Here is an 18,847-nt window from a genome sequence, read left to right on the forward strand (position 1 = left end):
ATAGGTAAAATGGTATATTATTTACAGGTGAAATGCATGACAGCTGTGATGTTTTAAAGTATTCCAGAAAAATAAAATGTGTCCGTGTGTGTGCATGTGCATGTATGTGTGTGTGCGTGTGTGTAATGAGTATGCACTACATTCGGTGTGATTTGCAGCAAAAAAGTAAGTGGTACAGTAAGTGAACACACCTACACTGACTTGGGAGGGTCACAAGATTGATGGACAGAGGTGATGAGCAAGACAGAGAAGTTAGGGAACAGGGCAAGGAATTCATGGAGAAGGAACGTGCTTTGACAGGTAAAAGCTTTCTTTCCTGTCTGGCGTCACAGGAGACCTCTGCGTTCTCCTGTTTGCTGTTCCATCCCATCCGTTTTCCATGTGTCGTCCTGACTGTGGTATATGAAGAAAATCTGCGTCTCATTGATGGTAGTTGGGAAGGGGAGGAGTATTTTAATAGCTGTCTCAGGCCACTTACAGGTAATATTCTTGGGTACTACACCCAAACTCAACGAACGGTAATTTCTTAAAGGTTAGTTGCAGTCGGGGACCTGGAATCATCTCACAGTCTTACATTAAGGTCCCCTGGTGTCTCTTACACCTTGAATGAACCTTTATCTACGCATGGTTCTGTAATGCCATGTATTAATGCCATGGCATTTGAAAAATACTGTCTCCATGAGTGATATCAACCTTCCAAATGTTGAAACGTTTCATTATACAACATCCCCAAAAAATCACGTTTGTTAATATGACTCCCGATCTTATCAGGAAAGTCTTTATGGGGAAGCTGTCAGCCTGTTCTGTAACTCTAATTCTGGCTCAACAATTCACATGTTGCCACTGGCAACGACTACTGCCAGCTGTTTTTCTTGACGTGACTGGCTCCATTCATTCATTGGGAAGGAACTGTCTACCAAACGCCCAAGTCTGAATAACCACGGCTTGTCTGTCAGTCTCCCTTTCAGATAAGAAAAATCGTGTCCAAAAGTGGCGAGTTCAGTTTGCAACTCATACTGGCACCCAAGGGCCTCTTCTCAAGAACCAGCACGTTCCGTTCGGATCACAGCAAAAGACCTTCATGCTTCTCCTGTTTCGCCACAGAACATTTTAAAACCATATTCTAAGGCTAATATTTCACAAAATTAATAATTTCTGTTGCTTTACCGGGAGATTCTTAAGTGATTTTTTTTTAAACTACAAGTGGGTGGCAAGAAATGGTCCGTGACTCTGAGAGCTGTGGGTGCCTCCCGACGAGTGCCAGGGATCAGCAGGCTACTCCATCGTCACCTTTCCAATGGTGGAAAAGGGCAAAATACGTCAGCGTTAGGATGAAAACAGGCTTGGCGCTGTGGAGGCCTGTACAGCCTCAGGCCCCCACTCTGAGAACGCCTGGTTTAGATGAGGAGGCTGGCAAAGGGGACAGCGTGACACTGGACGCCAGGAGGCAGCCCTTTCTGATTCTGAGACGAACCGCTCGTTAACCTGCACTAAGAGATGCAGCCTCCCTGCTCTGCCTGGGAAGCGTTGGTGGGAAGGGGAAGAGCCCGCTGTCCCAGGGAGACGTCACCATCACACACATGGGGTTTCCTGAGCTTTTGGGAAGGGACCACCAGTCCCACAAAGGATAGTGTGTGTCCCTGACCCACTGCAGCAGTCACCAAGTGCCAAATCTTACAGACTGAAATTCTGTGACGAATGTGCAGAGCCTGGGACATCATGCACAGGAGTGGCTCCCACAGAGGGCGAGCTTGCAGAGCACGGGGACCAGCATGCGGGCGACACAGGCCCACCGCGGGCTCCCCACCAGAGAGGAAAGGCTCTTGCCTATGGTCCACCAGAGGAAGTGACCTTCGGCGTGGCCTTTGCTTGAGTTTTGCAGGCACTAGCTCTATTGTGCCTTTACATAGCTGCCCACTGAGAACTCAGGCTCCCAGCAGCTCATTTCACCTGCCCCCCCACCAGTCATAAGGGGGTGAACTAGTACAGCTACGAAGTTGCAGATTCCCTAAAGCTCTTCAAATAAACAGTGTAACTAGGAAACTTCATCTGCCACCTGAGAGATTGTTCTGCGTGTTACGAGGTGCTGCAACATTTATAGCACTGCCTGTAAGACCCAATCTGAGCATATAAAAACAGACAAAACATTAAGATTGGGCTATTGGGCTATTTTCGCTATTCAGTAACCACATAAAAAAAATCAGTGCAGTTTTAAGAGTAGCTATACAAATAAAAAACATCAATAGATGGGAAACATAATACACTACTGTGGCTACAACACGCAGTGTTGATGGAAAATCGGCGGTTCCCATAAAACTGCCTTTCCCAACTCTGCAACTTCACCAGCACAACCAAAATAATGAAACAAAATAAATACATACCCACTGCAGGCATGCCATTTCCTTCATTGACTCTGTGAAAGCGACTGCAAATCTAGTAAAATGAACAAAAAAATAAATAAACATGGAAACAATTAGGGCAGAATTCAATGAACAGAACTGCAAAGCAGCGCTTCAGACCAAACTGTGAGAGCCAAGGAGAGGAGCTCGATTGAAAGTGTAATCACTCTTTATTACTCGTGGTCATCAGCCATTGGCTTTCATCTCTGCTCACATAAGAAAAAAAAAAAATGTTGTGTATGCAAGAAATAAATAAATGGAGCTAGAACTTCCTATTTTTCTTGTGTGTTCCTTCTACACAAGGTCAGAGAACCAAGGTTAAAGCCAAAAGTCAGATGCAAGAGGGAAGCAGGACCTCAGAGTGTCCTCTGACTGTCCCAGGGCCGGCTGCTCAGTCCACTGGCTTCGCCAAAGGGAGACGATGCTGATGCATTCAAGACCTATTGAAAGGACACGGATAACGAGTGCTGACAGCGGAACGTACTGAAATGGCTGTTTCCAGACGTCGGGCCAAATTCATACGGGACGAACCAGGAACACCTTACGGTGCCAGCAAGTAAGAGCGTGCTCAAAAACAAAACAAAACAAAACAAAAATAAAATGGTGAGAGCATGGCAAAAGGACACAGGAGTCAACTCAACGCATGTCCAACGGCCGTGGCTGGGACAACTGGAGCATCCAAACTAACAATGAAAGAGATGAGTAACCCATAGAGGAAAGCAAAATTAATGTCCTTGAGTCCGTACTCATATAAATAAACAACTGAATAAGTCAGTGGGGTCAAACAGACAACTCCTCCTTATAGTAGAATTCCAATTACTAAATGTAGAAGGAGAAGGGGAAGTAGAAAATCACTATGGGGCAAACACTGCAGGAATCATTGTTGAGGCTTAAGGGACAATTCCCGCCCACTAGTGTGACCGGGAAGGACGGGGTGCCCTTCTCCAGAGTGCCTCTGCCTTGCCTGTCTCATCCTCATCCTCCTGGCCCTCCTGCAATGCTGCCACCAATTCTAGACACCATCGCACGTCCTCTACTGAAGGGAGACATAAGGAAACCTGCCCTCGGGTATAATGTGGCTCGCGAGGAGGAGCAGATCACATCAGACGGTGCATCTGAGCCCACTCGCGCCACCATGGCCCCACCCAGGTGGTGCAGAGTCGGGCTCACCCAACAGGGACCAGTTTGCTGGCATCACTTAGGACACGCTCTCCACGCTCCCTGTACATTGACAAGAAATACAAATATTCTGATGGAATCAACTTTATTCGGAGAAATGAGGATAAAAAGGAAGAAAAGCAACTAAATAGAAATTGCAAGGGTAGTGCAGAAACCTTCCTTTGTGGGAGTCTGCAACGATGAGAAACTTAAGAATCAAAGAATTAAACAACACCCTGCTGGCCAGAGTTCCTGCTCTAATTAATTTAACACCCGATAGGTATTTTCTATTACTATTTTCTACTGGTACTAACACCACTACTACCATGTCTTCTGCAAGACATCAGAGCACCCCACATGGCCAGCAAACAACCTCAAGCTGTCAGGAAAAGAGCAAAACCCGAGAGCAAAGAAAAGCTGCTCAGCAGGGCATGAAGCCAGGGCTATAAAGACCGTGCATTTTACCCCAAAACAGCGTTTACAGATAAATGCTCAGATGCAATCCTCAGGATGACTTTTGTGGGACGTTAGACCCACACATTTGGCAAGCATGATTAGTACCTGCTTTGCCTTGGGAATGCCAGCCCGGTGCCATCTGGAACAGGGCTCTGCTCTACCTCCCAGCACCAAGGACACCTGGCACCCCGCCGGCATACAAAAATACCTGCTGGCTGAATAAGTGAAGGAACCAGTGATCCAAGGGGAAGTCCTGCTGTTCAGGGTGAGGGACGGAGGGTGGGGGCAGGGAGGAGAGTGCAGGAAAACGTGGCAGGTGTGGGAGCTGATGCAGCGGGTGAGGGAGGCAGGCATCGCAGCCCAGCAGCTGGTCCTTTTCCACAAATTTCCACAAATTTTCAATACTCCTTATTTAATTTTGGTATTTCTAATATAATTACCAAATACTCATTATACTATAATATTATAAGCCAAAAACCTGATTCTAAAATAAGTTTGAATATTATACGATATAGAAAAAAAGTTTAAAATACAAAAACAAAGTTGTAAAATATACCTGATGGGGAAAATATAACTAGTTACAAGTATTTGATTAAAAATGAAACACTCATTGTAAAGCTAGACAGGTTCGATACTTTGTTTTATAGAAATGTGCCACATTGTGTCGGACAAGAAATCGATACTTCGTGCAGCTTTCCTGCCCACTAACCTCAATCGATAGCCTGCAAACAAAAATCAATGCGTGTTTTAATAACAATGCAAAGAATAATGCTAATGATAATACTACAAGATGAATTCATCCAATATTGTTTCTCCCAAGCAGGATTATTTTCCTTCTACAAGACAGTACATTACAAAGTACATGGGCCTAAAGGTAATACATTTTGAGAGTACAAGAACAACAGCATCCAGAAAGCCTACGACAGATCACCTTCCGAGGTGAGTCCAATCGCGTACATACATGTGTGTGCGCGCACACACACACACACACACACACACACACTGTACTCTCTGTTTTAAAAAGATTGTATTGCTACACGTGTGTCCAGGGCAATAACCACTCTCATCCCGGGAGCTAGAAACATGTAGAGACATGTTAGATTCTAGCACCTGGCAGGTGCTGTTCACACGCAGTGTCCAGGGTGAGGGATGTGCGGGACGGCCCCCCACAATGAATAACTGCCCTGTCCCACATGCCCGCAGCAACCCCATTGAGAAATCCAGTTGGTGGCCCCTCTCACAAATGGTTTTTACATAATCCAGAAATCTGTAGAAATCACAGCCACATCAAAAAGGTCACACGTTGGCACACGGATGCAAAGTGGGCCCTGACTTGTGCACTAACACAGCCAGGGTTTACCTGCCGCGTTCTCTTCTAGGAGCCGCAAGCACCTCTCTCGTGTCCCTTCCCGACACCCCCAGAATGTTCATCCAACATGAACTGGACTCAGAGAATTACTCCACGGCAGTAACTTGTTTACAAGGACTATTCATGGCAAAGTAAAGATGTACCAAATGGAAGAAAAATCAAATGAAGTGATAGAAAGCAGTTGGCTTTATATGGCAAGATGTAAACCTCCCAAACTCTTGGTTTCCTCGGTCTTTTTGTTTCTATGAATTCCACCCAAAACGGTTAAATCTTTAATGCCTCGAAATGCTCTCCGGTAGTACCTGGCTTCTTCAAGGACTTTCGCCATCACTTGGTTTTTTTCTCCCCGGTTAACATCTTCGTTTAAATCAGTTCCACCGAAGATGATTCCAAAAGGAATTCTATGACCTGCAAAATTAGGACAGTTAACAAAGCAGCATGCAGCCTTGGGGACATCCCTCACCAACCCGTCCCAACACAGTGATACTAAAAACCGAAGCTCCCAGAACACAGGGAGAGAGTTTTGTTGCTAGTTTAGTTTTACCCAGGTCTCCCGCATGGTAGGCTGGGTATCACTACGGTAAGCATGACCCGGGATTAATCACGTGGGACACCGGCCACCGTTGTCAGGACTGTTTGAAATCAGTTTGCTTTAGATTTCAACAATGAATAATTTTGTGTGCCACCAGCTATCAAAGCCAAGCTTATCATTCCTAGGAAATGGGCTCATCTGGAACTATTACTGGGTGTTTAACAGAAAAAGACCTCTTCAAATTGAGTCCTACCATGGATCGTACCCTGTTTCCCCAAAAATAAGACCTAGCCAAACAATCAGCTCTAATGCATCTTTTGGAGCAAAAATTAATATAAGACCTGGTCTTATATAAGACCCGGTATTCATTATATTATATTGTATTATATTATATTATATTTATTGTATTATATAAGACCCAGTATCGTATTATATTATATTATATTATATTATATTATATTATATTATATTATATTATATTAAAGACCCGGTCTTACATTATAGTAAATTAAAACCGGATCTTATATGAATTGTTTCTCCAGAAGACGCATTCGAGTTGATTGTCCGGCGAGGTCTGACCTTCGGGGACACACGGTAGTAACAGGCGCCATGGAGTGAAGAACTAAGAAGGAGACGAGGGAGATGCAGCCGCCATGACGTACCCCCAGGGAACATGCAGTGCCACCGGAATGACAAATCATGGCGGGGACCCAAAATACTCCAGGTGCTGTGTATGCCGAGTGTGCAAGGATTGGGACAGGCACATATTTATTCTGTGCATACTATGGACATGTACCTTTTCCAAAAATACACACAGATGGACATAGAGAAACACACCCAATACAGATGACTCCCGTTCGGCAGTGAGTTTAGCCTTTTGGGGGTGCTGAGATGGGGTGAATGATCAGCACGTGGGACGGACCTGAATCTTTGCAGAATGAAGGGCGGAGGTAGAATAATGGCCTCCCAGGATGTCCATATCCTAATTCCTGGACCCTACGAATCTGTTACAGGGGAAATGGAAATGCAGCTGAGAAAGAACTGAGGTTGCCAGTCAGCTAACCTTAAAGTGGGGGAGAGGACCCCGGGTAACCCAGGTGGCCCAGTGTCATCACGGGGTCCTTAGAGTGGAGGGAGCAGGTCGGCATGCTGCAGTGTGAGAAGGACTCCACTGGCCACCGGCTGCCAGCTTTGTAGACGCAAGGGGGCCGTGACCCAAGGACTGTGCTGTCCCCAGAGGTGGGAACAGTAAGGAAACGGGTTCCCCACAAGAACCTCCAAATAGAGACAGCCCTGCCCACATCCTGGTTTTAGCCCAGCGAGCTCCATTTCGGCTTTCTGACCTCCAGGACTACAGGATAATAAATGTGCGTTCTTTTCAGCCCCGGGGGTGTGTGCTAACTTGGTACAGCCACGGAGGAAGCTCTTCCTACCGCCACCAAGAAACTCTCTCCCTCATAAAAACCTGCTACTGAAGGAGGTGAAGGAAAATAGCAGAGAAAGTCTTTTGGTGAAACTGCAAAACGGGACAGCTAATTTTCTAAGAGCAGGTGCTGCTGTTTGATTTCACTATTGACTATGAATGAAGAGCTCACATTCTGTGAAGCTGCATTAAATACTCTGCAGCTTTGCGTCAGGTGGAGATGCAAATGGTTCCTGTGCAGCTGTGAGGGTCAATGTTATGCGTCCACTTGACACCCAGAGTGCTGGCAAAACGTTATGTCTGGGTGTCTCTGTGAAGGCGTCTCAGGGGGAAATTAGCGTTTGCACTGGTAGACTTTGAGGTCACCCTCACCTGTGCAGGTGGGCAGCACAAATCCATCGAGGGCCCAAAAAGAACAAAAAGGCTGGGGAAGACCTAATTCAGCTCATCTGCTTGAGCTGGGACATCCGTCTCCTCCTGCCCGCAGACAGCCGCACTCCTGGTGCTCAGACCGGGACTGACACCATCAACACCCGGTTCTCAGGCTTTGGACTCGGCCGGAACCAGCTTTCCTGGGTTTCCAGCCTGCAGACGGCAGGTCACGGGACTGCGTGGCCCCCACAGCACATGCACCAATCCCTGTAATAAATCCCCTCTCTCACGTCTCTCTCGGTCCCTTGGCTCTGTTTCTCTGGAGAACCTTGACTCCTGTACCAGCAGAAACGATAGCCCCCCTAGGACAGGGGTCAGGTGCAAACCTAGCAACCTAATTCTAATATTCTTTATGAAATCACTGATGCTCGTCAAACGGTCTGTAGCATCTCTGTAGTTCCCTCATTTGTAAATCAGTGCAATAACAGCGTTCATGGGTGCCCATTCTATATTTTGTAAAAGAGTCCTGTTTTCATTCTGAAAATGACACTGTGAGTTAGCGACAGACACATGGAAAACATTCAGGATAAGGCCCCTCGTGCAGTAAAAACAGCTTATACATTAGTCTGTTCTCAATTGGCAGAGTTACATATACCATTTTAGAAAATTACCGGTAAGCAAAACAAACCAGAAGGACGACTGTGTTCCCTTGTGGAACCGGGTAAACCAGAGAAGCTGTCCCGTGGGGGTTTAATTGGACATTAATGGGAGGTGCTGTGGTTTCCACGGTTCCTAGCACTGCTCTGCGGAAGAGAGAGGGTTACCTTGTAAGAGCCGGCCGGCTCGGTACAGATGCAGAGCCACTGCCGCCTCCACGGCCTCCGCCTGGATGAGGACTGCAATCTCGGATGGGCCATCAAAGTCACAGGCATCTTTCAGAAGACACACGTGACCTGCGGCTTCCAGATGGTCCCTTTACCAAAACGTACGAACAGGGAAAGAAAAAGATGGAGGAACATTAAGGCACCTCAGTTTGCTGCCGTGATTAAGATTTCAAATCCAAAGACCATTACATCAGAAAGTTAATGCTGTGTCTGCTCTGCATTGTCTTGGAGACGCAATGCACCTGAAATCCAGAACAAGGTCATGGCCAAGGACGGTCACCATCCACCCACCGGTCTCTGATACCTGGGACTGGCTGGGACCGAGGCCAGCAGGAGGAAGGGCTAATTCAGGAAGTGCTGGCAGCCGTGAGACACAAGGCACACACTGCATTTCTCAGTGGCATTTGCTGTGGCAGGAAGCTCCGTCTTTATCTCTTTGATTCCACTTTTTTCTCCTGTCCATTAGTTCTGGGTGACACCCAAAGTTTGTTTTTAAGCATACGTTACTCAGTTCTTAGTAAGACCCCTGCATGACGCCGAGATGGCAGACAGAAATCTAATATTCCTGGTGGCCGAGCCATCCCCATGGGCCTCTCGGAACCGGCACCTCCTGGCAGCCCGGTGGGTTCACCTGCATCCCAACCGGGGGAACGGTGGTGTCTCACAGGTGGGGAAAGTTGGCTGTGCTGGACTGTAAAACGTTGCCCTCTGGACAGTATTTCACGAATGTCCCATACATGAAAGAAATGACACAGGTCTTGGCATGAAACGGAGGTCCTTGGGTGAACGCTCACCCAGACCTTGAGCCCGAGTCTGGAAAGGTAAACTGGAGAGAACACTGCCCCACGTCCCCGGCTGTGGTTAAGTGAGGCAATAACAACACCCTTGCAGGACACGATGTCACTGCGACAGGATTCCTGTGACTGTGCCGTGTAAGCTGTAACATATAGATCTACTTGTTAAATGCGATTCCCCGGGGGATTCCTGTACTCGACATGACTGCTAGGAAATCCCTCTTTTTAAATGAAAAAAGGGCCGTGGACAAAACAGGCAAAGCAACTAGATCAGCAAGTGTCTCAAATTCAAATGTCTGCTAAGAGCAGACTAACGACTAAAAGAATTGGGGGTGGCGGGTGAAGAACTCTAAGATATGAAGAGCCCTACCCCAACCTAGAGAGAAAGCACCGATCTGCGGGGTTAGTGCCATGGTGTCTAACAAGGTAAACGGTGCCAGCTGAGCACTGGAAATGTGACTGGTCTGAATAGACAGACATGTGCTAAGTGTAAAATACAACACATATAATGCCTTAATATTTTTTATATGGATGACATGTCAAATTGTTTGGATATATTGAGTTCAAGAGAATATATGATTCAAATCAATGTTATCTGTTTCTTTTTGCTTTGTTTCATGTGAGGGCGGGAACATTTTAAATGACACAAGCGTTCGCCAGCCTACACCCCATTCCAGTCTCAACAGTTGGTGCCAGGCACACACGTCTCTGTCTCCTGCTCTGCCGATTTACCAGGAAACGCCAAGTACTTAAACCTCTAGGGAAAACTTCCCAGTTTTACTTCCCCCAACGGTATTCCTTGCTCCTTCAATGTCACTAACATTTGTTGTTCCCTTAAATCTTCAGCAGTTCACGGTGGTCTGCTTTTCCCCTTTCTTTGATTTGTAAGAGCACAACTGTCTCAGTGATACTTGCTGCCTCTGTAGCATTCATTCCCATGTTCCCCTTTCCTAAGCCCTGACTGTCCCCACCACTCAGCGGAGTGCCATGCACTGTCCCCAGACCCGGGGCTGTTCCTGCCAGCTCCTGCAATCAGTATCCCACCTGTCTGCACTCCCACCCCCCCACATGCAATTCTGGGACTTGGGGCTGCATTTTCAGAGGCTCAGACTCACTCTTTCTTGCTGGGCCTGAACTAGGGTACATGTCGGGTTAAGCAGTGCTGGCAAGTAACACCTAGCAAGAATGGAACGTGGACGCAAGAGCCAGCGGGAGCTCAACTCCTGCCTATACCATCTTAGCTACAAAATGAACCCTGAAGCCCACCCCACCTCCAGACGTTTTATAGGATAAACCGTGACGTTCCCTTTACTGTCCAGCTCAATTTGGGTTAGGATGTGAGTTACTTGAGGCTGAAAAGCTCTGATATCACAACAGACAAGCAGCTTAGAGTGACTATTGTTAGTTTGTATAAAAATCTGCCTGTTAGAAGCCATTGCGGTCCCTGTCCCCGAACCCTTCTTTCCTCCAGGCTTGCTCAATCACTCCCAAATAATCCATGTAACCCGACGCCTGTGTTTGCTTCCCGTGCTAGAATGCTAGAACCTTCTTCAGACGACAATGCTGAGCATGGAGCTAAAAGTTCTCTGTGGCCAACGGCTGTGTCTCTAGGAGGGTGGTGGGCACGCGGGCAGCCCTGTGCCCACTGGAGATGCCCAATCATGAATGTGCTGAATGGAATCATGAACTGACTTCCAACCACTAGTACGTCAGGGGAAAACATGAAATAGTCTCTTCCCGTCAACTTCACGGACATCCAGTTTCCCGGGATCCGCGAAAGAAAAATAAAAAAACTCAAAAATTTTCCCACAGGCTTTTTTTCTTCCCACGTGTTGGCATCCCAGGAGTATGACACCTCCGACAGCAGGAAGCTGCTGGGCCATGGAGAGCCCAGCGCTGCGGAGTGTGGATTTCTTCCTCCCCCCGCCCCCAATTAATTAGGGAGTTAGTTTCCCTCTGGGTTTCTGTTTGCTCCTGTTATCTAAAGTGTTTCCACTCAAACACAAACACTGTTATAATGTTATAATCGTACACCTTGTCCCAGCTGGAGAGAGAACAAACAGTCACCGCCCACCACACAAAGTCCAGCGCTCAGCACCACCGTGGTGTTGCCTTAGTTCTGATACCAACACGCTCGTCCCTGGATTGAATTCAGAGCTCAGACTGCGCTGCAAAAGCCTGGATCCTCCCCCCTGTGCTTATTTCCCACCCCTCTCCATTCCTTTCCCCTCCCCTCAGGAGCCCTGCAGACAAAACTCCAGGAAGCCAAGAAGCCAGCTGAGTATCTGACAGTTTAGTTTAAGAACAGGATGGAAAAATTTCTCTGGAAATGGCCAGAGAGGAAATACCTTGGGGTCTGAGGACACAGGGTCCCTCTTACCGCCCACAGGCTCTGTGCCTCTAGACTTTCTCGCCTCTGTCTGACCCTCAGGCAGTAGTTTGTCCAGCCTCCATTTAGAAGATTCTTTCAAGGTTTCTGAGGATGTGTCCTATTTATCCTAACAGAAAGCACCCTTTGAAACTATATAGAGATTTCCCGTCACTTTGTCGCCAAAGCAACCGTGGTACTTTTTTGTTTTTTAATCTGTTACTCGTGCAGTATATTTCTTCACCACACGATATGAACCTTGTTCTCCTAACTCACTGGAGCTGATATATACACATATATAAATTTTATTGGGGAATATTGGGGGCGAATATTGGGGAACAGCGTGTTTCTCCAGGGCCTATCAGCTCCAAGTCATTGTCCTTCAGTCTCCTTGTGGAGGACGCAGCTCAGCTCCAAGTCCAGTCGCCGTTTTCAATCTCAGTTGCAGGGGGCACAGCCCACCATCCCATGTGGGAATTGAACCGGCAACCTTGTTGTTGAGAGCTCGCGCTCTAACCAACTGAGCCATCCGGCCGCCCCCGGAGCTGCTTTTTAATTTTGGCCTGAACTGTGAGGCACTGACCTGAATCCATGTGCCTGGTTCAGGGAGTTGCAGATCTTCTGGAAAATATTTTGCAAGTTCCTCTGGAAAGTGTTTACCACCTCAGGGAATGAGAGGTGGTGGGGCACCATAGGTTCCCCTCCCCACAGGCCCCACTCTGACAGCCAGACCAGCCCCCTCCTCGTTGAGCCAGGGGACAGAGGACAGTGCTGCAGGCTCCCTGACTTTATGTTCACACAAGGGCCCATGTAACCGTCCCAGCAAACCACATACCCTCACCCCGCTTATTACTTCTGAAATGCTTTACGCTAATAAGCAGGTCCTACCGTAGATTCTAATATTAAAGTACTCAGGAGGAAAACTCCTGAAAGATATTTAAAATGCTACCTAACAGCCTCAGGGTCAGAACTCACCCACACGCAGCAGACCTACGGAAGGATATTTAAAGGGCCACACAGACAATAAAACAGTCACTCTCTGGTTATTGATCCCCAGACAGATTTTTCTACCGTAACACCTTCTACTCTCTCATCTGCATATTCTAAACATCTTCTAGACAGCAGAGGCCCCAGCTACCCACAAAGACCCTTATATACCTAAGGTTTCCCCTTTCCTTCTCTCAGTATTTTCTCTCTACAATGCAGGAAGTCATGGGTTTTCCTCCCTCACTCCTGATAAAATTAATTTGTGCACCGGAACCCACAAATGGGAGGCCCAATGGTCCAGCCCCAGTCAAAAAACTCAACCGAAGTCAGGCTGCAGGACAGAAACACCGATCAAGGAAACCTGACATCCACCGGTCACAGCCCCCAACTCAGCTCTCGCTGGCTCACCTGACCCTAGAAGGTGGGGCCTCCTGACCTCCTAGCCAATCACACCTGTTCCCACATTGCCTTTTTCAAAGCTCCCTAAAACCAGCTCTTGCCTCCCCAGCCCTGGATTGCCTTCCCTTGAATAAAGGGCATCAAGCTCCTTACTCAACTGCACTCATTTTGTCACTTGACACTCCCCACAATTGATTCCTGAGCCCTGTCAATTTTACTTCCAAACGATGGCAAACCCAAGTGCCCGTGTCCTCTGCCACCACACCGAATCCACTGCGGCCAAAACGATCTGACCACACAGAATTCGGACGGCACTTCGTGGTTTAATTCTGTTCCCGGCACGAACTGAAGTCCTGTGTGACACGGTCCTGCCTGTCTCTGTGGCCACGGGGGTGACTCCACCTCAAATGGGGTCTGTCAGCCCCAGCACTGCTGACTTTTTGAGCTGGCTCAGTTCTTCGGTTTGAGAACCGTCCTGGGCACTGTAGGGGATTTTGCAGCATCCCTGGTCTCTGCCCTCTAGACGCCAGTAGCCCCCCTCCCACTGTGACAACGAAAAATGTCTCTAGACATTACCGAATGCCCCTTCGTCCTCTGCACCGCCTCTCAGCCTCAGCTCCCATGGAGAATCACTGATTTAGAGAATTCTACACTGCCGAGGCCACGCCACCCAGGCTCAGAAGGCACACTGTCCACCACCAGCCTCTGCTCGCTCCGCCTGGGACACGCCCCTCCTCCCGCTGATCCTGCCCCGCTTGGCCAACCATGGTCCCAACTGTCCCAACAGCTCCCATTTACTAGGCGCAAACTGAACTCGGGCCTTGTCTTAAATACTGAAAATGTACAACTCGCGTGTGACGCTCAGAACAAGCCCGTGAGGCATGGACCACCGGCTCCCACGTCCTGGACGAGAGGCCAGACTGCGACGACAGTGCCTCACCTGCCGCAGTGAGGGCAGGAGGCCGCAGGCCCACAGGCTCTCCTCACCTCTCGCCTGGGGTGGGTTGCCCCCCTAGAGGCTCCCAGAGCGCCCTGGACTTCCCATGTGCATGCAGTCCCCCCAATTCAGCCTCAGGATTTGTGTATCCCGTGATCGTTTATAACCAAAGACTTGAGTGTGCAAGAATGGACCCGTTTCTCCTTTTCTTAAAATCCAGTCTTACGTAACTCAGACACCCTCCCCTGCTACACTGAGGGGGACCCCAACCTTATTCTCTTGGAGGGGCAGGGGTCTCTTACAGAGGAAGTCTGATAAGATCCTCTGGTTCTCACTGCTGGGTGGGCGTCTGTCACCATAGGAAACTCCCCCTGCCCCCGCCCTGGGATGTGCTTCCTGAGAGGGAGACCACAGGCCTGGTCCTTGCTATAGATGCCCAGTGAGTGAGGGCAGAGCTTGGCGTTACACTCACGGTGACCCGGTGCAATGAAAATCCTCACTGTGAAATCCTAACTGTAAACTCCAGAAAACTCATGTACCCTCCACCCGTCATTTTCACTTAGGATCTTCAGGAGAACTAACAGTTTTAAGCAGCAGTGGGCATTCAACGGTTGGGGTAGCCCCCATTGCTCTTTTTAATGATGGGGAAGTTGACCCAGAGGGGGAAGTGAATTGAGAAATTTCAGGAAGCCAAGTCAGGTTTGCTTTAAAGGTTTCTGTTAAGCTTCAGGCACTAACCAGCTCCCTCCCCGACCTGAGAGCTTACATTCCAGAGAGGAGACGAGAAAAAGTAAATAAGTAAACATAAAACAAGATAATTGCAGCGAAGGGTAAGTGTTTAGAAGGTAAGCAGTCTAGACGACAGGAGAGATCCGAACAGGGGATGACGAGAGGGAGGCGGCAGGCAAGGCTCCTTTGGCCCAGGACCCAGGACACGTGTGCAGAGCAGACCCAAAGGACAGGACGGTCTGTGCCCTTGCTGCACACCCCCGCCAACCGCCTAGCTTCAAGGGTCCCTCCTTCACTCTCGGGATTCTGCGCAAACGACACTAGCAGGCAGGCGTCCCGGGAGCATCCTGCCTAAATGGCACATGCGCACGAGCACGCCAGGTTCCTGTCATACTCGTGCATGTCACACTACAGATCCATGTGTCTCTAGCCTGTCTCTCCTGTCCCCACTGAAAGGGACGGGTCAGGAAGTCCCGACTTTCCTTTGCGTCTCTGTGTCCCCAAACCCCGGTCGCTCACAATAAACAGAAAGCCTCAGTGAGGACACCCAGGCGAAGGTGAGCGCCGAGGGCACGCCGGCCACCTCTGCGCGCGTCCGGCCGTGCCGCCCAGTGCGGGTCCCTGAGTGCGGTCTCCTCCCGCTACGCGAGGGCCGGGGGCGCGTTAGGACGGCCGCGCCGAGGCGGGCGGGGGCCGGGGTCCTGGGCTGCCCCGCGCCCCTCTCTGCGCCTGCGCCCGTGCAGGCCCCCGCGCCCCGCGGGCCAGTCCGTTTGGGTTCGCGGTTCCCGGAGGCCCGGCGCGGCGGGGAGGCCACACCCAGAGCCCGCGGCCGCGCCCCGGCCCCGGTCCCCGGTCCCCGCCACGCCGCGATGCTCGGGGGGCTGCCACACCTACCGGACGCGCTGGGCTGTGACCGCGTTGCCCGTGTGCGGCCGCAGCACCGCCAGGAACAGGAGCCGCATGCCGCCGCCGTCGCCGCCGGGCCATCGACCGCCCCGCCGCGACCGGGCCCGGGGGCGGGGGCGGGACGCGGACCCGGCCGGCGGGCGTCCGGCTGGGTCAGTCCCGCCCGCCGCGCCCAAGGCCGCGCCCGCGCTCGGCGGTTCCAGCGCCCCGGGCCGGGGCGCACGTGGCCGGCAGGGGGCGCATGCTGGCGGGCGGGGGGGAGCAGGGGCGCGGGGCCACTCCCACGGGACCTGGACCGGGGGTTCCCCGGGGTCCTTCCATGGGAAGCAGAAGAGACCAGGGTGGAGCCCCATGGGGTCCGAGGGTGGCCGTGGGTCCGCTCCTGGGAGACCAGGCGTGGCAGTGAGTCTGCTCCCATGGAGACAAGCATCAGCAGTGCTGTCGGGTACCTTTTCGAGATCACCAGGGGTGGCCACGGATAACACCCCACACACAGACACACAGGGATCGGGGTGGTTGCAGGTTGCTCGCCTGGGGACCAGGGGTCAGTGGGTCCCCACCCTCCGGTCAGCACCAGCGGTGAATGAGATTCCCTCCCGCAGGGACCAGGGTAGCCGGCGTCCGCTCCCGTGGAGACCAGCTCCAGGGGTTTCTGAGAGCTCTTGACAATTGAGAGATCTGGCAACACGAAGCCATCAGTCCCACAGCTGACTGGAGCGAAGCAGCAGCTGCCCCCATTAGATGTGTTAAAAGATAAACTGGGCATACTGAAAATGTTAAGTGCCCACAAACATCCATTCCAACGGGGCGGCACCAAACCGGAAGTGGTTCGGAGGACCCGGGGGACAGGGGCTCAGGAGAGACTTTAATACACAAAAGGTGGAGGACCGTGAGGACATTATTGATTGACTACAGCTTACAGCCTAGTAGACTTTCAGCAATTGAAGTTTATTTCTTGGCTCCACAGTCAGCAGGGCCCCAGCCTTTTCCTGTTGGGCCTCTGTTCTCAAGGTGGCCTCAGGATGCAGTGTGGCTGCTCCTGCCCCAACCCTCATCTCACATTCCAGGCAGCAGGAAGGAAGGGCGAAACAGTGAGCCCAAAATGGTGCATTTCATTTTAAGGGCTCCTCCTGGAATGTAGCACAGCCTTTATGCCTTAATCTCATTGGCCACAGGACTACCCCTTCCATCCAAGGCAGCTGGGAAATGTAGTCCCTTAGCTGGGCATTGCCACCCTGAATAAAATGATGGGTACACACAACAGATGACTGGTTCCAGGGACTAGGACGTGGACATATCTTTTGGGAGGGCCACCATTCAATCCACTAAAGAGGCCCATCTCAAAAATGGATGCATGGATGAAAGCAAAGCCTCCCACTGCCTCATCTGGGACTGTCCCCTACAACCATGGCTCTTTGTCCCTTCTCCTGTTCTGATCCCATCCTGCTTTATAATCACAGAGCAGTCAGCCCCACCCCCACGCCCCAGCTAGATGGTGAGCTCACTCAGGGCCCTTGCCTCTGCTTGCCTAGGACAAGGGTCGTGAGTAGGGAAGGCAGGATTGGCCGCTTGTTAATTAAAATCATTGAATTTGCACTGTCGTTCAGTTTATTCCTACGAGACTGCATTCCTGATCTTCAATCGGAGTCAGCGCGACAATAGGATCTCCTAGGCTGAAATTCGGTGTTATCGAATTTTCATCTGTTCCATAAATTAAGAGACACTGACGAGTCACTTCTGGGGCCTGTTACTTCATCCATTCATTGCTACCATTTACCCATTTGCAAAACGAGAAAACCCACCAACAGTATCACAGTTAGTTCCTTTTGATGAAGTCTTCGATGCTTCTCCCAAGTAGGTGCTATACCAGGTAGGTACAAAGACAAATGTGTTGTTACGGAATAATGCAGAAATAATTACTGGGGGAGGGGCAATAGACCAGAAAAGGTTGCAGGCGTCTGAGATTTCTGCAGATACTTCTAGCATAAGGGTCTTCACATAGGTACATGTAAAGCAAAATCTGCTTTTTCCTTTGATCAGAGTGTTTGCTCAGACTCTCTCTCTAGTTCCTAGCACTGGGGAGAATGAGACTTTATTATCTACCCTGTATAAAAATGATGGCACTCTCAAGGAAGAGTACTGTGGGCATATTGACTTTAGAAATGGCGCTGTGACCAAAATCAGGACATCTTTTTTTTTTTTTTCCTTCATGGTATTAATAAGTGAGGCACTCGCCTCCTTTGTTTCTATCAGAGTTTCCAATCTTTACACCATCATTTCCCTCTATGGTACTAAGAACTACAAATGCTGTGTGTGTGTGTGTGTGTGTGTGTGTGTGTGTGTGTGTTTGTGAGAGAGAGACAGAGACAGAGACAGAGACATAGAGACACTGAGAGAGAGACAGAGAGCATTCCATCTCCTTATGAAAAACAAGGTACCACAGAACTGTGGTTTAAATGCCATGCTTATGTTTCCTCTTCCTGGCTTTCACTTACGGCACTGGAAAGTGGCCAAATACCAAAAAAAAGCTGTTGGTCTGAAAATAACTAGTTCCTTCCAGTGTTGCTTAACGAACCTGAGGACAGTCACCAGTCTAGGTGGCTTTCCCTTTGAGCTTTAGGCAAGAAAGCAGGCCTTGGACGCCCACTGCTGCTCTGATGGCTGTGCAGACCGGTTCTGAGCTTTCCAGCACAAGGATGCACGAGTAAAGATTGTCGTCACTGCTCAGTAAGACAGTGCACCTGAGAGCCTTTGTGCTGCTCTGAAGCTTCATACTCGTCACAATGCAGGAGACACACGTCCAATTCTGGGCACAGTGGAGGTTTACTGAAAGGAAAATGCTTTAACTGCTTTTAGTAACAACCCGTCGTTCACAGAAGCCCATATTTATTCTTATAATCTTTGATTTATTTTTATCGCATAACCAATATATGTTTAACACATACAGATAAACAAAACAATTTAAAAACCGCACAGAATCCCACCACCCTGAGATAACCATTATTAATACCTTGGTTTCAAGTTTCTCCAGACTTGGATAAATAAATAGTCGTGTTTACTGTGCGCTCCCCACGGGCCTAGCTGTGTTCCAAGCACGCTACAGCTTTCCTCCATTGATCCCCTCCCCCTGCCCG

General features: G+C 49.6%; 1 protein-coding gene across 1 annotated transcript in view; it reads right to left on the reverse strand.

The window, feature by feature from the left end:
• GLT1D1 (glycosyltransferase 1 domain containing 1) overlaps positions 1-15,859 on the reverse strand; it is a 50,977-nt gene extending 35,118 nt beyond the window's left edge. The window contains exons 1-4 of the mRNA XM_033098448.1: positions 15,702-15,859; positions 8,534-8,682; positions 5,685-5,790; positions 2,382-2,433 (exon numbers count right to left, since the gene is read on the reverse strand). Of these exons, the coding sequence (XP_032954339.1) occupies positions 2,382-2,433; positions 5,685-5,790; positions 8,534-8,682; positions 15,702-15,769 (375 nt within the window). The 5' untranslated portion in view covers positions 15,770-15,859. The remainder of the gene's footprint in view (positions 1-2,381; positions 2,434-5,684; positions 5,791-8,533; positions 8,683-15,701) is intronic.
• Positions 15,860-18,847: the final 2,988 nt, after the last annotated feature.

This window comes from Rhinolophus ferrumequinum, chromosome 25 (genome assembly GCF_004115265.2).
Source record: "Rhinolophus ferrumequinum isolate MPI-CBG mRhiFer1 chromosome 25, mRhiFer1_v1.p, whole genome shotgun sequence".
In the NCBI taxonomy this organism is placed as follows: domain Eukaryota; kingdom Metazoa; phylum Chordata; class Mammalia; order Chiroptera; family Rhinolophidae; genus Rhinolophus; species Rhinolophus ferrumequinum.